Genomic DNA, 25,271 nt, shown 5'->3' with positions numbered 1-25,271 from the left:
AGACCGGTTTTATTATTTTGGGTCATCCCCCCTCATGGGTCCATGCACCCATCAAGCCATGTGCCAACATTGCAGGCTGGTCTTGGTGGTGTGATTGGGTGGGATGTGCTTTCATGGCATGCACTGGGTCCCTTGATGAAAGTGGAGCAACCCTTGAATTCCACAGAATATCTGAACTTTACTGAAAATCAGGTGCTTCCCTTCATTGGCAGCAGTGTATCCCTCTGAGAATTTATTTTTGTCAGCAGGATAATGCCCCTCGCCACAAAGTTATGTCAGTCGAGGAATGGTTCTACAGATACAACAATGAATTCAGCTTAATGCAGTGGCTGGCCCAATCACCGGATCTCAATCCAACCGAATATCAGTGGGATGAGATGGAACAATATATTCGGAACAATAGCAAACTGCGTAAACAAGTAAAGCAGAATACCTCAGAGCTTACTTCAGGCTGTAAGTCAGCCTTCCTATTAGTTATGTGTTTTTACACAATTGTCCTTTCCCCACAGTAGCTGCTCAATGACACTATTCCATAAAGTGACACCTCAACACATCTGCTATTAGTCAGAAAGAGCACCAGAGAGCACTCCTTTGATAGTCTGCTTACAGAACTTAACTCTAGTTTACTTGCCTTTCCGTCGACCCTTCCACACAATTTGTTCCAAGAACGAATTTGTTCGGAATTGTTATCCCTAGAAACACAGTTCCTCGCCAGCACTCACAAAAGTGTAAAGCAACATAAGTAGCCCCCAGTTCAGGCAATGATAAGACAATTGGATAAACAAAGTCAGGGGATGACTGTGCTGGACAACCTCTTACACAGCCTTTGAGTGACTCACAGAAGGCTGAAAGAAAATAAGGCGGCTGCATTAATAAAAGAAACTTCCGGAATCACAACATTTCCACTTGGCTTCCCCTTGAGCAATTCCAGAGAGAATCAATAAGGGACATTGTGCCACTTAATTGCACTTTTCATCTCTCTGATCTAATGGGGGGGGGGGGCAACAACAGGAAATCACCTTGAGGTTTTGACTCAATTCTATCATGCTTCCATTGATTCCCTGCTCCAGCGACTGTGTGCTGTACAGTCAAATTCCACAGCCCCACCATACACTTCTGCTGCCAGCAGTGACCTGAATACAGCGACGACGCATCGCATCACAGAAGGTACACAGACCACACTCTAGTCGCACCAGCCAAAAAGCTGGCACAGCTATAAATACACCCAGAGAGGCATGTGAGGACAACAGCATTCAACGTTTCACAGCAAATTCTTTAAGGGGAAAATCAGCCGGAGTCCTGGCACAGACCCCCGAATGCTTAATATCACACATGAATTTGAAGGCTGAGAGTACATTCCCATCAAGTGCCGAGGAGAGCCTTGTGCAGTCCTTTCCTGAGATTGACAGGGAAGAAGCTGATTCTCCTGAGCATACCATCTGTCACTGTTCCAACGATGGTTCAACAAATAATCTGTTGCGTTGCTTTACAACGTCTGCTTGTCTACAACAGTGTTCTACATCGAGCCGTTCTAAGGTTGGAGGACAGGTGAAGCCTCAGAGAAAAAATATGTTGAGTCCTTGCGAGAGACTCCTACACATTTATCAGTTCTGACTTCGGGAAAACACACAGGCCAAACAATGCGGTGTTGGCCACCGCCCACTGTCTCCATGGTGCAGCTCAGTTTCCCGGCTCCAGACGGTTCTTCAGCGTCAAGTGAGGGCCGGGGACCCACACTGAGGTCTCAGACTGGAGGTTAAATGACTGCAGTCTTTACCCAAACAGACACACGAGCTGCATCCTTCTTTCTCCTTGGGAGCATCAGCACACCCCATCTCATGACACAATCTTCCAGGACAGGATCCGAGACTGAGGATGGCGGTTTTCTGTGCTTGCTACTCCCAATTCAATGTCACTCAGCCAAAAACACAGGCAATGGTGACTTGCATTGACAGTAATGAGTTGCTTTAAGATTACTTACCAAATATGTAATAAAACACATGATATATAACCATGTTATATACATTCATAAAAACTCAATGGTTTACAACCTCTGTGTATGTGACAAATTTAGTGGTTGAATGCTTAACAGAGTTTATTTAAATATGACTGCATTATATGAATATAATACAGCACTGGATTAATACTATGTAAAATAAACACGTGAAAATGGAAGAACAATTCTACAGCAACAGTTACAGCTTGCTGCTCCATGTCTGATGGAAACCATGACAACACCACAAATGAACTTACAGGCTCAGAAATGTTATTGACATGTAACAGCAGGGTGCGTGCAAACCATTAGACACCAACTCAAAGGACAGGCTTGAACAAGAATGTAGGCTATATTCCAACCTATTCAGCCCCAATAATTTCATTGTAATACCAATGTTCTGATGACCAATTCATCAGTTTCCCCAAAGTACGGTCCTATCGAGAGTTAGGTACAAACTTTTATAAATGTAAAATGAAAATGGTAAGCATGTATGAGCGTAGTAGGAACTTGTGCAAATGTTTTGATTTAATAAGAAAGTGCAATCAAATTACAGTTTTATGTAAACTTTCTTGTGACACCAAACAGGTCCTCTTCATTGTGTGGCTGCAAGATATAGCCTATTTAAAGTGCTCTTAGCATTGATCAGGGTTTTTCTTGCAATGAAAGTGTTTTTGTCAAGCTGCCTAAGCCGCCTACAAGCGAAATCATGCAAAAATAAACATTAAAAAAAACACTAAAACAATTACAAATGGTTCCATGCATTTATTGGTACAATTTGGTCATGAATGATCCTGCATTTGTATTTTATGTCTTGAAGTTTACCTAGAAGCTTACACACGCTAAATTAACTACAGTAGAATCTGCTTAATTGCATGAGACAGAATGAGACAGTACACAGTGTCAACAACTCAGCCATCCGCTATAGCTAGATACGATTTTCAATAGAAATTGTTTACCTTCCTAAACGTTGGCGGTTTTGTGTCTTTATAGAGCAACTGTCAGTTTATAAGGCACCTGCTTACTTTTAACATATATTTATAGATCATTCTGCAAGGTAGTTGGACATAATTCCATGAAAATACCAGAAATGTGCAATAATGATTTATGCAAATATACAATCTCTTTAAAATTAAACATATGGGAAATGGCTTGGGATTGGAAATTCTATGCAAAAACCCTAATTATGAGAAAGGGGAGAGTGGGTATAAAAAAGAGTTTTTGGATTTTGCTCATGTACCGATTATATTCAGCCTAGCACAGTGAAATTTAGCTTCAAACAGCTCTGACAAGCGAGTAGTCATTACCCGTTTCAATTACGTTCATAACTTATTCGAGTCAGATACGATTTAAATCAAAGTACAAGCAGTCCGATATTAGATTCATACGACCTAGTCAGTATAATTGTAACAGAGGGGCAGAATAATTGTAACAGTGAATGAAAACGCCCTATAATGTGTGTATGGAGTTTTTTTTCGTAGGATACTAATGTTAATCAGGAAAACACATTTTCAATTGGAACGTGATACCAGCCACATCCTCAGACTATGAAGCATGGGGCTTTATTTTTTAAACTGTGTGCAAACATTGACACACAGGCAGCTTCGTAACTTACCATGAAGTAAGTTGTGATAATGTCCAAATCAATGAGGAAAGCTGTTTTGGTTTATTTCTTAACACCCAGGTAAACTTTTTCAAAGAAAATAGCATACTATACAGACCAATCTGGTGTGTTCTCATTATAAATGCATGTGACCGGACGGCTGTTTCTTTTCGATTAATCGCTTGGAACATCCAGATGATGATGCTATGTCAACGCAGCAAGCAAATTAGCTGAACACACTTAACATTAAACACGAAACTAACAACCTTAAAGTGTCAAACACGTTGGTGAGTACAAATCACTTCTTTAACAAATATTAAACACTATTTAAGGTCTCCCTCAAAAGGACACTACAATCAGATGGTTTTAAACATCATCTAGAACCCGTAATCTCCAAATCTGAAGCCCTCTCCAAGACCACCCTGGGTACCAACCGTTTTGTTTTCTCATTAGATGGTATTCAGTTAAAATAGAACAGCAAAAGCAACTCGGAGGTGGCATAATTAGATTTATACACTGTGACATGACAATTTTGGTCACCTAGCGAACAACTCCTGCTAAAAGTTAGGCTACTCAGAAAACCATACCATCTTTTGAAGGACAGGTGACTGCTAAAACAGGTGCATCATTTGATTTTTTCTAGATAAAAATAATGCCTTGTATCCAAAAATTAACTTCCAGAACAAATTTTTACATCTTAATGCATTGTGGTCGTCTCTAGAAGACTTCACAGAAATGTACACTCTAAATCTATCTAAATACAGGGAGACAATAGATCGAGTTGACATTGGCAGCAAAGCCGGACCAACCAAAGTCACCACATAAGCCCTATTTTGAGCCAGGAAAAACCTTGTTGACATTTTCCTTACAGCCTCCAGTATTGAGGGAAGGTACACATAGGGCTGTGACAACTAATTGTTATTATCAACTTAATTGTCTTGTTTTAACTAATGATACAGTGCAGGCCTAATTATTATTGCTCCAATAACACACCTTTAAGGAAGACCAATTCATAAACATGAACACTCAATAATCAAGTGCTTGACTTTTAGTGCTTTGTAAACCAAAATAAATTGCACATGGGACAGTTATGATTATGTCATACACAATACTTAAAATAGACTAATCCTATATACATAACAGGCCAAATATATAAAGAACTACTTTAAACGCAGTTTTTTCCTACTGTACACAGAGGAGCTGTTGGGTTCTCGTCTGTGCTTGAGCACTAAATGTGGGGCTTTGCAATGAATTAAAAAAAAACAAAACAAAAAAAAAAAACAGTTTATCACTATGCCTATTGCAGTTCTAGGTAGGCTATCTGGTGTCAGTACATTTTAAAGAGTGTGCGCTGTGCACGCTCGTAAATAACGTTAAAGAATTTCACCACAGCGCACGTTTGATTAAGAAGTTGATCTAAAACTATTAAAATAGCAAAACAATGCAAGACAGGTGCATTTGGGTTCTTATTAACTGTCCCCAGTTCATATAATCGCCATCACCCGATTATAGGATCATCGGCACAGCCTTAGCTACACAGTATCCCTGAGGATGTGCAGGTCCTCAAAAAATAGGAAAGAAAATGTGTAGGCTAATTGATACTGTATACCACCTACCTTTCTTTTGCCCTCACTAATCGTCAAACGTGCAATAAAAATGTACAACAGACATCTGGCAAAGTGAACAAGCCTATGCCCTCAAACTCAACCCAACCATTATAATAGCTTTGCAATTTAGCGGCCCCTCATGAGACATCATGGGAAAGACACATACAAATCAAGTAATCAGGGTGGGGGACAGAAATTATTCATAAAAGTGACGGCATGTAGGTTATTCATTTCAGAAAAAGATTTAGCATTGACCATACCAACCATCACGAATCTTACTTAAATTTAGATAGGCGCATGTAAACTGGACATGTAAATTTGGACATCTTTGTAACAGTCATAGCTTATGTTCTCAACTCTAACTACAAACGTCTCATTTTAAACATGTCCGCAAAACGGCACAGAATTATATCGGCTAGTCTAAATTCCAACACTATATAACCCAATTAATTTTGTTGAACTAAAAGATCTATCATATAGACATTCAATTTTCACCAATATCGTGTAATGTCAAAAACGCATAAAATAAAATTACAGGAAACTGCAACAAGAAAACAGGTCATTTTTATACAGCACTGCTCATGCTGGTGCGAAAGAAACGTTACGACGGACATAAAGATACATGATTTCACCCGACGAGCACCTTATGATCCACAAGTTCAATTCAGGCAACGCTTACGTTAACGTTAGCCCAATTTTCGAATGACTGTCGAATATAGCTAATAATGCAAAACTTGCATTTCTACATGAAAGAAACACTCAAGTGATGTGCTTGGTGTTGTTTGTGACAAAAAATAATTGGGGGTGTGAAATGCTGGTAGGCAGCACAATGGAATGGGGGTAATGAGTAAAGCTGTCACAGTCAAAGAGGCACTGCACTGCAAGGTGTAAAGACCTTAAGCTCATCAGCACCGTCGCCATGGTCAATTTGTGATGCAGGGTTATAGCTATGATGTACTAAAATTATAGCAGTCGACCTGTATTTGTTTTAAGCCCTATTTTATGGCACCGTTACCCCAAATATTCACTGGATTGTTATTCTTCCATGATACCCGTAAATTTTGCAACTAGATTTAAATATTTAACGGTAATAAAATGGAAAAGGCGGTAGCTCGGTATCAGAAGAAACGGACAACGAAGGGCTGGTCTTGCTGATCTCTTGATGCATGCATAACTGGCGCCCAGATGCTGTGATGCGCCATACACAGTCATTATGTGTGAATAATTCTATCACTGGCTCACAACAGGGACACGCTGAGCTTGAACGGGCAGTTCTTTCCTTTTGAATTCTAGCTCTATGTATTGCGAAAAGCAGTTAGCTAGAAATATTGGTATTTTGCAATACATTATGGTGTAATATAATGGTCGCTGGTTAGCTTACTAACTAGCCAACGTTCTCCAGCTAGCTACTTACAATCAAGGTGTTTCTTTTTCGGTCCGCTGACTTCATGCGTCGTGGCCTTGCAGACTGCTTTGCTGATAGCAGATCCAGTCATGCTGTGCTGAGCCGCTGCGATCCGATCAGTGATCGACTGTCCCGACATTTTTAGCTAGTTAGGTAGCTAGCTAGACTGTAATAATTGGCAAACAAACTCTCAATAAAAAATCCTTAACTGGCAGGAAGGTGGCTTTTTTCTTCGTCTGATGACTGTCTGGAAACAAAACCGTAGACCGAGTCGCGCACTACACAGGGAAGCATGCGGTAAATCAGACAGCCAGCTAGGTTGCAACCACCCAGCTCACATTAAGCCCCAGTGAACTAAAAATTTTGTCCAAGTTAAACTGCAGATACAAAATCACCTTACTATTAGCTAGCTACTACAAAAAAGATGGAAGCGGAGAAGCAAGAAAAAAGTATAAGTTGCTAGCTACCTAGCTACCTTCAATGTATAGACGGTAAGTTAACAGTTACCCGACTACCTAAGAGCTAGGTTACCAACTGTAACTGACAGCAGTCTGGTTTTAAACGTAGCTAGCGTTACAAAAGTGAAAATGAAATTCATCCAATGGTAACTGTCCAATAAGAAAGCAGTGAGACATCACTAACGGTATGACTGTGGCTTGCAAAACAGATAGATAGCTAGCTATCTACGTTTTTTTCAGGCAGTTAGCTAGCTAGTTATCTGAGCAGGTAGCTCCAAATGAGAGGACAGCAAATGACCAAGTTAGCTAATTAGCTAACAACCCCACTCGAGCTGATTACAGCGAAAGGGAATCAACATTCATTCATCAACCGCTTAATATACCGGTTGTCACTGTAACCTCGTTTGCTGGTTGACAGAATCCCTGGGATCACGAAAGAAAACAGATATAACGTTACCGGAGTTCAGATGAGAACAAGCGAATACGGCAACTAGCCAGCTAGTTAGCTAACACTGAGAATCAGCATCAAACAGTAGCTAACCAGCTATATAATGTGGAAAACCTAGCTGTTAACACTTCACTGTGAAAAGCTAGACAGCCAAGTTAGCTAGCTAGTAAGGCTAACGTTATGTAGTCCTTTTTCGGCCGCTGGGTTCCCGTGTCAGGCCGTGTATTTCAACCCCTTTCTCCAATGAAAACTCAGTCAGTTGTTCATTTTCTCAGTATTTCTTTTCATCTTCCCCTTAACAGCTTTTTGGTAACCACTTCGGTTGATTTCTGAATGTATTACCAACCACAGACAAAATGGCTGTTCGGAAGTCAGGTGATCTGCGGCTGGGTGGATTTCGTAGGAGTCAGGAATCTGGGATTAAGGTGGAAACGTTGCCAGTTTGCGAAACGGTCTGATTGCATCAAGGTGCTGGTCTTGGTTTAAAATCATCAGATGCCGTTGGATTTGAATAACCAACGTTCTTTAAACCAACTGATCAGTTGGATATTTTGAGATCATTAGTTTCTCACGTAAAAATGCGACAATCGTGCATTTGCAATCCAGTAGGCGCTTGAGCGCAATTTAAGGTCGTACTGCAATGTAAAAACCGTGTCCTTGATTGACCACAGTAGCTCGTTAACACGCAGACTATTGTAGTTTCACTTCGCCTGTGAACGTGTGTCACAGACTCCTTGTGTGCCTGATGAACGGTGAAATGAAGACGGTGGCCCTTTATCTGCTGTAGACGAAGGATGTTTGTAGGTGAACTAACGTTTTTAAAATAATAATAGACTCACTATACATATGGTCGATCCCTGTCTGATCTGAAGATCTCGTAGGGCAAATATGAATTATGTGGCAAAGCCATAGCCTATTGTCCATCCTCATAACTAGTCACTTTTACAAGATTCTCTCATTTATTGCATACTTTGCAAATTGCTTTTTCTGTGCAACAGACGATTGTCTGAAGATGGTTAGAAAGAGGGTAATGATAAAAGTAAAGGAGAGGGAGACCATTTTGTTAAAGCAGATCAATATACACGCTTTCATCATGTCCAGTTCAACAATGTTTGCCCTACTCACATGATGTTTGCTTTACTTGGGCAGTTGCCTTTGCTACTGGTGCCACTTAGTATACAAGAGATGAGGTGCAGAACAGGATACATTGCACTTTAGAAAAGAGTGTAACCCAGAATGACCTCCGCAACACACCAGTAAAATGAAATCAGAGCACGCAAAACCGCAATGGCAGTCTAAACATGTGGTCTGTACATTCTGTAGTATACAATTACCCACATGGGATAAACCATAAATGGAATGTTGCAGTTGGCTTTTATCAGCTTCTTTGGCCATTAATCAGATTCAAAGGATGAGCACACACACACTCACATTTTTTGTTGAATCACTGTGTAAAGTGATTCAGGAATGCGCAAACATGGCTGTGCCCCCATCACCTATTCAAAAAAATAATTTGTTGTCCATAGACAGTGTGAAGTCATGAGACCTGTTACATGAGAAGACAGCCCCATCTACTGGTTAATTACCTGAACAGCCTCCACAGCAGCTACAGGTACAGTAGTTATCTAAGTGTGTCCATGGCAACAGAAACCATGAAAAGACATGGCTTAATGTGTGGATATGGAATTCTATTTCCATCATTTGCAGAGACAGGTTTCAAGACAGCAATTTTTCCTTAGCTGTAGTTAATACATAGTAAGGTCGTGAGGCAATAAAACAGTATATTGTCACTTATCTACAAGGAGATGGAAATGATATTTAAGATTGGACAATGAGACAAGCATCCACCCTTAAAGAGCAATGATTTTGGTATAAATACAATGAGCTCAAATTAGTTTATTGTGAAATGATAACATGCACATATTAAAGATTGAACACTTTTGCAAATATAGGCATCATTTGCCTGTCAAAATAGTAAAGAGAATAAAATGAGGATAATGGTGTTCAATGTTGCAAAAACATTCTTCTCTATAAGCCCAATAAATAAGCACAGAGGGAAGGGTTGCCTATCAATGGCATTGGAATATAATGTTGGTTACTCAAGTTTGGTTACAGCTGTTGAGAGCTGTTCACAATTAATCATAACAGACCTTGTTTAAAAAAAATAATAATTATACCGTGGCCTGCAGAAAATTCCAGCTAAGGCCAGCTGAGATTCTAAGCTGGTTTTAGATGGTTCAAGCTGTGTTTTCAACAATTCTAGGGATAGCCTGCACTATACATTGGTAGTTTGAATTTACAAATTTAATTCAATGTTATTTGTATAATGCTTTTTAAAGATGCTTTACAGTGGAAATTCAAAAGAAAATTGTGTAAAAACCAGGCCCAAACCACCAAAAAGTAAACAATTTGTGATTTTAAAAACAACTCCCGAAGTGGGGAAAAAAACACTCAAACGGTAGTGTAAAAAAACTCCCCAGTGGGAAGAAATTTCAAGACAAACCCAGCAACAGAGAAGAAGCCCATCCTCCACTGGCCAGCCTGGTGTAATAGTTAAGGGAACTTAAGACAGAATGAGTGGTAACGAGGGATCTATCAGAGTAAACAATAAAAAGAGTTGGATAGGTGACAGTATTAGGTAGTTAACTAGCTGGTAAAATAGGCAGTTTAAGCAGAGAGATGTATATTAATATGCAATTCAGAGGGCCGGGATGATGCATCTAGGCTTCCAGGTTATGTTATGGCGTGGGGCAAAGAGAGGGGCAAAGCTGGAGCGGTCCGCAAACTCAAGGCAGGGGAAGGGGCAGAAGCCCTCGAGAAGAAAATAGAGAAGAGAAGAAGGATTAGGCACTATGTAATTATATGATTAACTGTTGCATATACAGGGGCCTGAGTGTAATATGGAAAAGCTCCAGGGTGCTATGGTATGACAGCATATCTAAAAGATGTGAAGGAAGGCGGTATATACAAGGCACGAAAAGCAAACCTGAGCATTTGTATGAAGTGGCAGGCAACAGCAGTCAGCTCAGCTCACAGCTCTGTGGTACTGATGTACCCTTCCCAGACATCTTTAACAAAAGGACTGACGAAAGAGGTAATTGGGGAGCCTGCATTTAAAGCCCAAACATGCAAAGGGAGATTATTCCATAAAACAGGAGTTCTGTAAGACAAAGAATATCCTTGTATTGATTTGCAGTAGGGAAAAAAAATACAATTATATATATATATATATATATATAAGTCAGGGGACCAAAAGTAATTGGAAAATTGGATGCTCTGCTGTTTCTTGCCAGCTATGTTGTTGCATCAATAATCCATGCACAAGAAAGCTAATGAAAGGTCTAGAGTTGATTCTAGTTGTGTAATTTGCACTTGGAGTTGCCAAAGACTAAACACTCACTGGTTTTTTATGTTTGAACAATCCATGCAAAAGGAAACACCTGAGCGACAGTAAACACTTGTCAGTCATATGTTAACTTACTATTTTATGTCTGAAAATGGGGGACTCAACAGAAAAACAGTTGTTTCTGTAAAATGGTAAAACATATATACCGGTAAATACAATGAAATAAAAGCTGTTTGTTTATACTTTTGTATCATATTCATATTGAATTCGGAACCTGCATTAAACCAAACATGCAAAGAGAATTATTCCATAAACAGGAGTCTGTAAGACAAAGAACTATTGATTGAATGCATAGGAAAAATACCAATTATAATATATATATATTTTAATAAGTCAACAAAAGTAATGAAAATTGGACTACATGTATTTCTGCCACTATGTTATGCATAATAATCCATGACAAGAAGCTAATGAAAGGTAATATTTAGTTAATTTCATGAAAAACTAACACTCAATGGTTTTTTATGTTTCCCCTAAGATGTTATGTTCAATTTTCAATATAGGCATTATAAATGAAACATTAATAAACAGGGCATTGACATAAACTAATAAAATGCATTCGTTTGACCAACCGCAGATGACATGCTAAAGCATGTTCATGTTTATTGTTTCAGTATTGACAGCATTATGACACAAGGCTATCAAAACAGGTTAGACTTCCATTAGTGCCCCCCTATACACAGGGGGTCAAGTCTTTCACACAAACAACTCTTCCTTCCCAAAATTGGCTTACATGGCTTTCCACCCCTCAATATTTAATAGGTCCTTTCAAGCACCCATAGAGACTTACGATAAAAACATCAGTATATTTAAAAGGCCTTCTAGATACCATCACAAACTACTAACTTAGGATCTTTCTTCCCTGCATAAAACTGCAATGGCAAGGCAGCAAGATAGGGAAAGGAAAGCAGTGAAAAGAGACAATGACTCTAAATATAAAAGCAAGAGAGCAATAATAGTCTTCCATCAATTCACACAGGAATCTAAATGCTATCTTTCACGTGAAGAGAAATACAATTAGAGCCAGTATTTGGGAAGAGATGGGGTTTTGTTTCACGTGCTGCAGTAACAGCCTTGTGTCTGAGGTCATGTCGTTCACATTATACACGGATCCACTCTTATGAGCTTCTCGTCCTCACCGTTTCAGCCATTCAGCTGCATTAGGCACAGACGACGTCAGTGTTTTGACCATTATTCAGCCCTCTCTAACGTCTTGTTTCCAGGGAGGTGCATTCCTAAGCTTGATTGGCACACCATGATCTGAAATGCCCCAAACCTGCGATAGCTTGCTTTTTGTCAGCATCTGCTAGCCCTTCTTTTGAGGTGGCAAAAAAAATCTTCTTCTTTTTGATGTTCATGCTCAAATGATCAAAATACACCATGGAGGCAAAGACCTTGAAATTCATAAGATGTAATAGCAACTGTCAGCCAGTATTACCATGGCAACAGAAAGCTCCGGTCTAATCCATCTTTGCTTGTCCCACGTATTCTCTTTTTAAAATCTCAGTGATTGCCATTTGTTTTTACATTTGACAGAAAAGATACAGCTATACAGTGTTTAACAATCTACATAATGAAAGCACAGAACTTTCAAGCACGCACATACACTCAAGCATTTGCATTCTTTCGCTCTCCCTCTCCCCATCTCAACTTTTCTTTTGCGTTCTTTCCCACTGTCACCCATTTTGCATGCCCTTCCCAAGTCACTCCTCTCCTGTGGTTAGAACTTGGGGCAGGTGCCACAGCCAGAATGACCCCGCTCTTTGGTGTTGTTATTGAGGCCAGGGAGGACCAGAACATCAGGGTCCGAGTCCACGCCTGCGCTCTCTTCGTTCGCCAAGATGTTCTCCACCAGACACCTGGCTGCGGCGTCAATGTTTGTGTTCTCCTGAGAGAGACAGAGGGAAGGTGGGGTCGAGGAGAGCAATGAATGTCAGGGAACAGACAGGAAAGAAAAAGTGGCCATGCTTATTAAACCTACAACAATATGCAGTGCTAAAGCTGAAAGATAATAATTTCTGGAAGATTCCATATTGGTCAACAGAAAATATGTGTGCAAGCAATACTTCAGAAGGTCCAGCGTAGTTCCCCCAGAAACTACCCCTCAGCCTTTCAATGGTTTTCTAGTCCAGGAAACTTCTACTTTCAGTCAGGATGCCACCTCTTAAATTTAGTCAAAGCACATTCCTGCTGTCCCCTCCCCACACATACACTGTCAGCTCTCACACCCTCTGGTGCATTTCATTAGAGGAGACCTGTGAGGAGGACATGATGTAGTAATTATTCAACTCTCAGTACAGCAGCTCTGACAGCACTTTCTGATGTGTGTGATAGATACATATCAAGTACCAGCACCCAAACATTACATATTTGTGTGTTAACTTTCCCCTGCTCCCCTGCTGAAAGGCAGCAGAGCATCAAGAAACTGCTCAGGGAATGATCTGTGGGCAGATAACCAATATTCACATAAAAGCTGGCACCGACTCCTCTAAATTCACATCACAAAGCAACCCAGCGTGAGCATATCACAAGATGTTGGCTCTTAAGTGCAACCCATCTGGGGAAGGTGGAGCCATTTAGCAAGGAAATGCGAAAGTCCTGTTTACATTCCACAGATTAGTTCTATCTGAACCCACAAAAGCATTCATCTACCCACCCACACACACACACACACACACAAACAAACTGTACACACAGATACAAAGGAGCACAGCAGAATTACATACAGGCTTTAAGAAATCAGGCCATACTACTCCTCTATCTAGTGAAATCTCAGCTTGCGCGAAAAGCAGACTCCTACTAAAATATCAAGTGGGTGTAGCAGAAGGGCATGTTTGGACGCAGCTAAGAATAACCCTTGCCTTCACCCACTGGAGGAAGCAGGATGACCTCAGGGGAGGGAAACAGACTCTAGTGCAGTAAAAGTAAGGCTGAAAACTCTCTCAGGCTCACTGAGGCACATATCTTATAAAATACCCTAACCTCAAGGTCATAGGCTCTCGTACATTCTTACATTTAATGGCAAGAAGTGCCATGCTTTGTAACATTACTGTTGTGTATCTAGACAAGATCAAGGAGAATTCAGAATTTGCTTGTAAGATTCCCATTTCCATTACTGATGGAAGTCTTGTAGACTTCTGATAAAAGGTAAAGATATACATCCACTCCTTCCTCTACCTCCCCTTCTCGTTAACCTCCATCACTGCTTCTACCCTCACCTTAGCAGAGGTCTCGAACCAGCCCACAAAGCCATTATCCCTGCAAAATGTGTCCAGCTTGGGCAGCTGTGAGCACAGGCCTTCGCGTGATTGGTCAGACTTATTGGCCAAGAGCACAGCAGGGACAGGTCTGCCATTGCCCAGGGTGACCTTGGTGTCGAGATCATCCTTCCACTTGAGCACCGCCTCAAAGGTGGAGGCACGTGTCACGTCGAACACCACGAGTGCACCCACCGCCTCGCGGTAATACACCCGCGTCATGTTTCCATAGCGTTCTTGTCCTGGAACAGACAAATAGAGGAAGGCAGTAAGGGGGTCAGCTAGGTCAAGTGTTCTTTTGTGCTATTCCCTCAAACTTCTCTCCTTACTAAACTGCTAAGAATGATGCAATTTGTCTGTGAATGCCTGCAGATTTGTGTGAGTACGTATGTGTGTATACGCCTGTGTCTGAGCGTCCTCATGTGAGCACGAGGGAGAGGGGAGAAAGACTCCTGGCACTAAAGCTCTTGCTCATGTGACACTAATATGAGCATGAGACCAGCTGAGATTAACACAAGACACACATTCCAACAGCAACTGAAGGTACTCAGAAGAAAGAAAGAGAAGAGAAACACATAAGATGTAAGAAGGGAAGAAGGCAAAATAGAATGAGGGTAAAAGATAAAGTCTTTTACCATATAGCCATAACAATCCTGACTTTTAAAGCAATGGAATAACATGTGTGCAGATGCATGCACACACAAGTTATTAGACTATTGTACAAAAATTGCATTACATAACTTCTATAAGATTGCACAATTGAAATAATACCGCCACCATTTAATCTGTCCTAACAGTTAGGAAAACACATTTTAAGTGTGAAATAATCAACAATTACAAATGGGATAGATTGATGAAGAAGGTCACAGTGAAAACTGCTTCATCAATAGCACTTTAGGCCACTTCATCATACTTTAGATTGTCACATGCAGCACCCATTTCCTTTAATCTGATCAACTGGCTGAATACTTTTAAATTAGTTGAACAAACTGTCAAAGCTTGAATTCAAAAGTTTTTTCATGGCACTATAATCATGACACCATTTCTAGATTAGAAAACATTTAAAAAAACATTTCTAATTTTCCCTTTCAAATTTCAGCAATACTACAGTGGCAACATTGATAAATGGAGATATTTCAACAAGTCTCAACAAATGTATAACTACGACTTTCTGACTGCAAGTATAACAATCCCGAAAAAGAATGGCTCAGTGCACATACCAGCGATGTCCCACAGCTGTAGGCGGATGACGGTTTGATGATCCCAGTTTAAGACTTTTAACGCAAAGTCGACTCCAATGGTAGCACGATAGTGTTGAGAGAAGATTTGGTGGACATAGCGCTTGATTATTGAAGTCTTACCGACTCCAAGGTCCCCGATCACGAGAACCTTGAACAAGTGCTCCTGCTGCATGACTCCTGTCTGCAAAACTGCCTTAAAAAATCTGCCTATACAAATATACTCATTTACATTGCTTCAGCACAAACATCAATTGTTTCCTCGATATATTTCCGTTATATGGTCGGCGTTTTTCTTTTAATTTGTTGTAAATTAATTTGCTAACGGCTTTATAGGTGGGCATATTTTACAACGCTTTATTTCCACACATGCATCGCCAGTGTTCTGCTGATAGTCATCCTGCATTGTAAAAACATTTTAATGAAAAAACACTAAAAACGCGCAACTTATTTGTAAGCCAAATTTGCCTCCAAAACGAATAGTTAAGTTAAAAGAAAGTATCTCGTGCGGTTTCTTTCTAGTATGTAAGTTCACTTTTTAAATTCAGCACTGGTTCGAAGTAACTATTCAACATTTTTGCTAAAATATAGATTCGCCGTCACAGCAGTAGCCTACACAAGTTGTCTGCACTCGTTTTCGTTTTCAATCATAGTCCTTACACATATGTTGCCACAAGGACAACTTACATAAAAGAATCGCCAAAAAGATTCGCTAATAGCTTACTTCATTCTGAACTTCCTAACGTCGTTTCAGTACAGCTTCTTGCGGCTAAGTCATGATCACTAGGACCAAGCAGCTGTCATCGACAGGAATTTCACTATTACCACGACCACACCCATTTTCGTAGGCTGGGACTTTGCGGGATGGGACTTTGAGTTTTCCCATCCGGTTCCACCGATGATACAGAATGTTACAATCCCAGTGTATATCGTAATACATTCAAATGACTCGCCTTAGTTATTCCACTTTCAATTGAGTTGTGACATTTATACACGCTAAGCTGTACACCTACATGGTCTACTAACGATATCCTAAGCAAGCACCTTTAAGAAGTTGTCACGCACGAAAAGCATTTAATGCATACAATTATATTTTAGGCCTTTGGCCTACATACACTCTTATAAAAAAGAGTTATTATGGGTGCTATATGGTACCCTTTTCTTAGAGTGTAAGATAGCGTACAGATTAGCGAACTGAATGAAAGCCAAGAAAAGCCCAACAGTAACGTATTAAAATAGTATGAATGTATTGGTTTAATTCGCACATTATAGCCTAAAAGTCCATTAGAAGTTAATCATATGGCACGGATAAATTAAAAGATAATTACTCTGGAGTCAAAAATAATGCGCTGCTATTGTGGGTCTTACGGTAATGGTGCTGATGCGGGATGAGTCAGGCTATATATGATGCTGTTGCTGCTGCCATTTCATCAGTGATTTCCGAAATATTTCGCCGTTTTTAAATGATTGAATGAAATGGTCCGGAATTTTAAAAACAATGCAACCAGCGTTAAGGCAGTGGAATATTTTATCTCCACACCGATCCATAGACATAAAACAATAATTTATTAGGACATTGATGCATAAATACACGGGGATGTATAGGCGAAACGGTAGGGTTTGTTGCTTTCAGTCTTCGCAATAAAGAATAGTAGTATAGGTGGCAATTTCCATGGCAAATGGTATTTGAATGAGTTTATATGCTTGTGCTGGGATCGCTAGGTCGGTGCGCATTTCCGAGGGAAAGGATTCTTCAGAACCATGGACTTTGTGATTTTCAAGCTCTGAGAAGCTTATTCAAAAACCGGTAATCGCAAAATCATTTTTTCAAGACTAATTACTGAATTTAATTCTTTGTAATGTGGTTTGCATATGTTAAGGTGGTCTGTATGTATGGCAATTTGGCTACCGATAGGCCTCTGCTGTGTCCTGATTTTTGTGTTCACGGCGTTCCGGAAAACCTAAAAATGTTTAAAGTCATTCTATTTACATAACATAGTTTTGGCTCGTATTGCCAGTTGTTTAATGTAGTAGCATATTTCTTTTTATCGTGAACTTTTTATCTTTTCGTTTTTGTTAGGAACAGTTATTGATGTAACGGACAGTATTCATTTGTAAATGTTAAAAACACAGAACCAATAATGAATGCTGCAGCGACTGAAACAGGATACTTTAGGTGTTTGCAAAATGGTGGCCAACTGACCTTGGGAGTTTATGTGATACGAGGGAAAAAAGGATTTAATAACTCATGAACGAATTATTTTTTTTTACAAAATACACTGCACAGTGAATACACAGTCTGCGTGTAGCTGGCTAGTTAGTCGCTATGATTAGACAATGGAACAGAACCAGTGTTCATTTGGAAGCCGAGTAGGCTATGTGTTTGCATAGTCGAACAGGGCTGTGCTTAAATTGGTGGGAGAGGAGGCGGATTAGTCTTCTATGCCATATGGGAGATGAACAATGGATTGAAAAATATGAAAGCATTGCAAAAAGTTTCAATAATGAATTTAATGAACTTAAATTGACTTATTATAATAATTTTTTACAAACATGGCAAATAGAATATAATTTTATTTGCATGTTATTAGGATAGAGAGAAAGAGAGAGAGATTTTGTAAAGAGCTGCATTAAACTTTATCACAAAAATTCTTATTTTTACCTGGGTCTGCATGCAAATGCAACAACTTAATCTGTAATAACCTGAGGATAGTGAAAAAATGTCAAAATCACCAAAGGTCTCAAAGAAATAAAGGAAACAAGGATCAAGTAATGAGAGACAGTAGGCCTAGTGTATTGCACTGAAAGGTATGCATCTTTATTCCTTTACTCTCCCTTGTGACCTCATGCTGGCTATATAGGGCACGTAGTAAAAACAAATGTTATCACTTTACCTCTGGTGTCTCATTGTTTGGGGGAAGCGTTAACAGCTAGAGACCACATTTCTCCATTCTCTAATTCTGTTTCCAGCTAATCTTAAATTCACATGCACCATTCTCAGGAGAACATTGCAGGAGGGAGACAGTAATGTGTAGCTGTCCTAATCCAGAGGCAGGTTGGATCATCAGCGCTCTTTATATGTGTTTTGTCAGACACAGGGAGACATGGAAGCGATATGGCTGTACCAGTTCCGATTGATCGTTATTGGCGACTCAACAGTGGGGAAATCCTGCTTGATCCGGAGGTTCACAGAGGGGCGCTTCGCACAGGTGTCTGACCCCACAGTGGGGGTTGATTTCTTTTCGCGCCTGGTGGAAATAGAGCCCGGGAAGCGTATCAAACTTCAGATCTGGGACACTGCTGGACAGGAGCGCTTCAGGTACAGTGTGATATGCATTTGGACAGGGAGACCTGGATGAACTGATTAACCTATTCTTGGAGATGCCACTATACAGAACAGCTATTATATTACAGTTATTATATCACAATACACTGCTTTCAAGTGTCTCTTTCCATGTGTTTTAGAGGGTGGGGGCAGTCATGAGCCTGTAAAATATTAACCAAAGGCACATGAGCATGGGCAAAGGTGCATTTGCATAGTGTAAAAAAAGTTAGAACATAAGGGTTATTTTCTGTGAGATTGTTATTGTTTCTTCCAGACAATCATAAGAGTTAGCATTCATTCATCTCTCTTGAATACAGAATAGCCTTTGCATGAAAAGTACACAAAGCTCCCCTCTCACATGAGCAACAGAGTTAGGATAATTTGCAGTTATACTTTGGCACCCAAACACATTGTAAAGATTTGGGGAAAATCCTTCCTATACAATAGCCTATATTGTATTCAAGAGAAGAATACACGTTTATTAATGATATGCCCTAGCTGTCAAGAAAAGACCAGTAGGGGATGAAAATTATTACATTTTTAGTTTCCCTGGATTTAGTAACATATTTCCAGTTATTTTTCTTATAGTCTGGATCCCTGACTTTCCAGCTCTAGACCATCTGAAACCATCTGAAATTGGCTGAAAAATCCTTTCAGTAAAAGCACTTTCTTTGAGTCTTGGCAGTTTCAGGCAGCATATGAGTTTACTGATGTACCAGTGAATAATTTCCTGGTCTGAAATTGTGTCCAAATGGAGGGCCACCAACATCAGCTTTTGCTGTATCAGAAGAGTAATAGGCTGTTGGTTTATTAGCAAAGCACATTCCCAAAATTTGGGTGGTCTTCTCTCACCTTCAAGTGCAACCTGGCCAGCTCCACCAGGTTATAAACCTGAATTAACATCCCAAATTTATTTAATACACATGTACTTTAAAAACAAGCACAACATTGTTTTACAAGGACTACTTTTACAAGTATTGGCTGAAATCTTTTGTGATTATTTGAGATAATGTGCCTTCAGTTCAAGCAATGTTGCAAACTGAACCCATCTGACCTGTCTAATGCTAACAATACTTCCTAAATACCTATTTTGAATAGCATAGCAATGCACACAGTTTCTCATTTATTTGACTCTCTTTACTCATCCTCTCATTTTCCACCCATCTTTCTCCCTCTTGGCTTCTTTCCTCACATTTTTACCATCTAAATTCTCACTCCACTTGATCTTTGTACAACCTCTTGATTTGCCTTCTTTTTCTTTTTTGTCTGTCTGTTCTTTCTTACCTCACATCTTCTCCTTCTTTATCTCTCCTTTTACCTTTCCCTTCCGTCTGGCCTCGCATTCCCAGGTCTATCACCAGAGCCTATTACCGTAATTCAGTGGGCGGTCTGCTGCTGTTCGACATCACTAACCGCCGCTCCTTCCAGAACATTCACGAGTGGCTGGAGGAGGCGCGCAGCCACGTGCAGCCACACAGCATCGTCTTCCTGCTGGTGGGCCACAAGTGCGACCTGGAGGCCCAGCGGCAGGTCAGCCAGCAGGAGGCGGAGAAGCTGGCGGGGGCCTACGGCATGCGTTACGTGGAAACTTCGGCCCGAGACGCCATCAACGTCGAGAAGGCCTTTACAGAACTGACGCGGGACATCTTTGAGCTGGTCAAGTCCGGGGACATCACCATCCAAGAGGGCTGGGAGGGGGTGAAGAGCGGCTTCATCCCCAACGTGGTGCACTCCTCCGAGGAGGTCACCAAGAGTGACCGCCGGTGCCTCTGCTGAGTCGCCCTGCAAAGCTGTCATTCGGATTCTGCCCTATGTCTCCATCCCTCTACCTCGCCCTACCTCATTTCCCCTCACTTCCCCAAATCCCAGCCCTGTTTGCTGCTACCCTGCCTCTGCCTTCCTCCACTAAGTCCTCGTCAATCCTGGTTAAGCCAAACCACCATTTTCACCAGTTCATTGGCCGTGTGGTCTTTCCTTTTCTCCTCAAACTTCTCTGTCCCTATCATTCAGAGGAGTTGAAGAACTTGCTTCATAGACCCACATTATCCTCTCATACGCCTCATTTCAGTTGCCCCCCCCCGATTGTATACATATACATCACTCAAGCCTGCATCTACAGCTCATAAATGCAAACAGTGTCTGAGGAGAGTTCTAGAGTTCTCCCAGACAGAAACTGGCCTGGATCAGTTGTTTCAGTTCTTCTGTGTATAGTTTTGCAGGGAATGCATCATATGGAAACTGACAAGAGACACAATTGGTAGCATATCTGTTTCTTGTAAGGTACAAAGATATCCACACACCAGGAAAATGCACAGTATCAAATCAAGTGAACTGCTTCTCCATGACCACCCTGATAGGGAAAGGAAGAAGAATGCACTGTGAAACACTACATTACTCATAAATCTATGACGTCTCAAACGGATATGAGGCATTTATCTATATTAGTGATGATAAAGGTAATCAGCTTTATCATCAGTGATATAAATGAGCAGGTTGAGTTGGGCAACATAAAGCATGGCCTTGCTGTTGAATCAGTGGAGCCATTCTTTTTTCTGAATTGCTGAAAATCCTTGAAGTTTTTAAAGGTTTTTGACATTTAAGATTTTTGTGTCTCTTCTTTTGTCTGATGGTTTTTTTCATGACATTCCTAGGTCAATATTACCACCCTGTGCTACATGAGATGCAATGACGTAGCTTTAAAGTAGAAACTGTGTTATGCTGTGTTGCTTGCTGAGATAACACCTTTTTTAGTTACATATACTTTATTTTACTTATTTTTATATTGTGGTTCACATTCGGCAGCGAAACCACTGTTGTGGCACCATTTCATTCTCAGCTCGGAACTGTTCTTACCTGTGTATGACCTGTACCTCAGCGTGTCTGCTTGGCGCCTGTCTCTGTGCCTAATCCACTCATTTACTGATCAGAAATTTCCTGCTTGTTAATCAAAGCTTTCGAATGCTTGGCAGGCCAGTCCCATCTTGGAATTTTCCAGTCCCCTTGCAGTATTACAAGGGCTTTTACTTGGATTGACGTAAGACTTAAAAGTAGAATGGCTACATAAGCCATTAAGTCTCTGACTAGGACGCACAACCTGAGAAAGCAACTCACAGTGTTTTGGACAGTGGTTTCCAATCCATTTCTGGTTCTGGAGATCCTCCACTTAAATTGTGTCTCATATGGACCTAAATCATCTCTGCAGCGGTGAAACTTGTTAACTACTGACAATTAAACCTTTTTACTTGTCTATGAGAATGACGTGGTTGATAATTCAGTGGTATTATTTGATTCTCTAAATTATGATGTGTTGGTTTTCTGTTTGCATGCAATGTATTTTCTGTCAGGTTTAAATGTGTGACAAGCAGTGGGCTTGAAATTTTGAAATGGGAGCCTGAAATGTGTATTTAAATGGTTAAGTGTCTGAAAGTTGTTTTGGATGGTTTTCATTTTACTGCAATGTAAATAAGGATCACTGTTTAGCAGCTTGTTCCTTTCCTGTTTTCTACAGTTTCTTACTTATAATCAAAATTAGTTGATCTAAACTCTTTGCTTTAAAGGGGCAGTACTCCTTATGTATAAAGGAATTTTATAATTTTTTTTAACCTTGACAAATGTGTCTTGAGCGCTTAGCCACTTTAGCTGGTTAGCAATTTCACATGAAAACAAGATAAACTGAAGAGGTTAAATCATTATGGATATGTTGTAACTACACATACAGCCTCTGAATGACTACATTTGGCTAATAACGGAATATGTTATTTATTTTATTTAATTTATTTTTTTATATTTCAAAAAGCATAACTGTGGCTGGGTATTTTGTCATTCGTAGACTTTAATTGATTTTTAAATGTGACCTTGTGGATCCTTTTTGATGGAAAAAATACACCCAAAGACATTTCTCAAAGTAAGATAATGAAGAAAATGAGGAACACTCATTTGTATGGTGAACAATGCCATTAATTACCTAATGCACAGTGAAGAAAGGTAATGCAATACTACAGTTGATTAAATCAGCTGTGAAGTGAATCTGCTGTGGGTAGGTGATTCCTGCTTAAATGGACACACTTGTCATGTAAAAGCACTGTATCAGAATCTGCTTATGGGTCAGTTTATTCTTAAACTCTCATTTTAAGTTTTGAAGTCTAAAGTGCAGAGTTTGTATTGTGCAAGGGGAGCAAGGAAACAGGCTTACTTGAAAGACAGACATAATTCAGTGTGATGATTTGTTTTATTTTATATCTCTTTTAACAAATTTCACATCATAGTTTTTTTGGCCTCAACTTTAAGTAACAGAGGGTTCTTAAGACAGAGCATTTACTTCTTAACATATTCAAATGTTGCACTTCTTATAGTATTGCCTTTTTGGGATCATTGGGAGAAAGGCCAAACCGGTCCATGACATGTCTTCTCCCAAATTTTAATCATCACCCCCTGAAAATCATTGATATGCCAATTCCTTCAACACATAAATAAAGAGATAGAGGTTACTCTGTGGCCCTCAATGTCCCACAAGTAGGTGGTTTATGGTTATATTGAAGAGCCAAGTTATCTATGCATTGGATCATTGTTACATTTACTTTTCATTCCAAGTGAAACCCAACAAGCTTCTTCATGGCCAATAGTCAAGCCAGACACTCATCCATCCAACATTCTCAGGTTCCGGTTAAGGGTGAGCGGCGGGGGATGTGGATGCTGGCAAAAAAAAAGTCTGTCTCAGTTTAATCAGTATGGAAGTCTCAGCATTATCGAAGTGACATCCGCCAGCATTGACGTGTCCCACACGTCAGTTACTCTTCTTGCATTTAATCCAGTTCAGCAGCAGTGTACTGAAATAAGATGGAAACCAACAAACACAACATTTAAAGGACTTCTGTGACTGATATCTTCATATAGATCTACCTGGAAACCATAACCCACCCCACTGAGGTCCAGACCTGGGCCAAATACAGACCCGCATCAAATAATTTCCATGTAAAATATTGTTTTATGTATTTCAGTTATTTGCAAATAAACTGGGAAGACCAATTCCTTTTATGTGAGGTATTTTTAAATAAATGGTTAATAGAACAAAACATTCATTTGAAATAATTGGTATAATTCCAATGATTGATTCAAATACTATTTTAAAGAAATTAACGCAGATTTGAAATATCAATTGTATAATTACTTCAAATACTTTAGAACTAATATTCTCCAAAGTCTCTAAACTAGCCATGAACTCCCCCCTTCTAATGTATTGAACATCTGGTAAATGGTAAATGGACTGCATTTATATAGCGCTTTTATCCAAAGCGCTTTACAATTGATGCTTCTCATTCGCCAGAGCAGTTAGGGGTTAGGTGTCTTGCTCAAGGACACTTCGACACGCCCAGGGCGGGGTTTGAACCGGCAACCCTCTGACTGCCAGACAATCGGTCTTACCTCCTGAGCTATGTCGCCCCAACATCTGACTCAAACACCACTCTTGACAATCTGCACATGCGGGCTCCACGATGGAGGTATTGTTGTAGCAAAAGTCACAAATCAGTAGAATGGATTTCACATCTGTAAATGGATTTCACAAATATGTAGAATGGATTCACAAATATTTAAATGGTTTTCCAAACCTGTAGAATGGACTCACAAATCTGTAAATGGTCTCCCAAATCTGTAGAACGGATTCACAAGAGTGTAAATTAATGTGAGAATACTCGCAATGACAGATTCAAACTTCTACTAAGTCAACTCAGTAATTCAAATCAAATCAACTAGAGCAAATTTTGTAATTTTGCTACAAAAATACTTCTATATCCACTCTCTATAAGTGGAGACAATAGCATGCCTGATAACTGAGCACACCTGACATTAATCAAGCAACTAGTACAGCTACATAAAGGGCCTGCTTGAGAGAACCCAGCGTGATGTGTTTGGAAAGCCTCTGTGATGTGTACTTGCTTGCCTTAATTTAGCATGGCACAAAATGTGAAAAATCATGACAATGTAACAATAATATGCTAAAAGCTTGAACAGACTGTGCAATGACCCTGTGGATATACAGTACCAAAGCTGGTTAAAATGTCTGTTCACTGACCCTGTGGATATACCTAAGATGGTTAACAATAATAAAATAAAAAAAACTATAACATGGCTATTAATGTAACAGATACAGAAGGAATTCAGTAAAAGGACAACTTTGCTTTTTTGATTAAAGAAAACAGCTGCAGTTTCCATTGCCATGACAAGCAATCCATTTTAATTAACCTCAATCATGCCCCTTCCACATCAAACCACATCAAATGCCAAAGATATGTCAATATTGAAAAGCTGGCTTTGGGAGGCAGATCTAAGGTTGGTGTCCAGAAGGTGCTGTGTCATCTATATCATATTCCAGTATCACATTTGCTAAAAACATAGATGAGTCTCCCAGTGTCCAAGTGAAAAAGTATTATCCCCTTTCCTGATTTCCTCTATAATTGCATATTTGTCACATTGAATTGTTTCACATCTTTAGACAAAATGTAAAATCAGACAAACAAAGCCTGACACAAAACA

General features: G+C 39.9%; 3 protein-coding genes across 11 annotated transcripts in view; 1 reads left to right on the top strand and 2 right to left on the bottom strand.

The window, feature by feature from the left end:
* Positions 1-8,125, bottom strand: part of LOC135262971 (phosphatidylinositol-binding clathrin assembly protein-like) — a 45,794-nt gene extending 37,669 nt beyond the window's left edge. For 2 of the 7 annotated variants that reach the window (XM_064350460.1, XM_064350463.1), the window contains exon 1: positions 6,618-8,117. In XM_064350460.1, the coding sequence (XP_064206530.1) occupies positions 6,618-6,747 (130 nt within the window). In that variant the 5' untranslated portion in view covers positions 6,748-8,117. Of the gene's footprint in view, positions 1-6,617 lie in introns of all 7 variants that reach the window. The other 5 variants (XM_064350462.1, XM_064350465.1, XM_064350459.1 and 2 more) reach the window with 4 other exon arrangements.
* Positions 8,126-11,478: 3,353 nt separating this feature from the next.
* LOC135262967 (ras-related protein Rab-38-like) lies at positions 11,479-16,221 on the bottom strand. Its single transcript, XM_064350444.1, has 3 exons — positions 15,398-16,221; positions 14,139-14,419; positions 11,479-12,808 (listed from the first exon to the last, which is right to left on the bottom strand). The coding sequence occupies exons 1-3, from the start codon at positions 15,588-15,590 to the stop codon at positions 12,641-12,643; spliced, it is 642 nt and encodes a 213-aa protein (XP_064206514.1). The 5' UTR covers positions 15,591-16,221; the 3' UTR covers positions 11,479-12,640.
* A 598-nt stretch (positions 16,222-16,819) lies between these two features.
* LOC135262968 (ras-related protein Rab-39B-like) lies at positions 16,820-23,765 on the top strand. Of its 3 annotated transcripts, XM_064350446.1 has the most exons (4): positions 16,820-17,028; positions 17,138-17,222; positions 18,508-18,734; positions 20,090-23,765. In XM_064350446.1, exons 3-4 carry the CDS (start codon positions 18,520-18,522, stop codon positions 20,514-20,516), a joined length of 642 nt encoding a protein of 213 aa, XP_064206516.1. In that variant the 5' UTR covers positions 16,820-17,028; positions 17,138-17,222; positions 18,508-18,519; the 3' UTR covers positions 20,517-23,765. The 3 variants fall into 3 exon arrangements, with proteins under 3 accessions (XP_064206516.1, XP_064206515.1, XP_064206517.1); XM_064350445.1 differs by having other exon boundaries at positions 16,820-17,222; XM_064350447.1 differs by lacking the exons at positions 16,820-17,028; positions 17,138-17,222 and adding an exon at positions 17,242-18,223.
* The last annotated feature ends 1,506 nt before the right edge of the window (positions 23,766-25,271 follow it).

This window comes from Anguilla rostrata, chromosome 9 (assembly GCF_018555375.3).
Source record: "Anguilla rostrata isolate EN2019 chromosome 9, ASM1855537v3, whole genome shotgun sequence".
Taxonomy (NCBI): domain Eukaryota; kingdom Metazoa; phylum Chordata; class Actinopteri; order Anguilliformes; family Anguillidae; genus Anguilla; species Anguilla rostrata.
The sequence above is the reverse complement of the archived record's forward strand: the minus strand, read 5'-3'. Positions and strand labels throughout refer to the sequence as shown.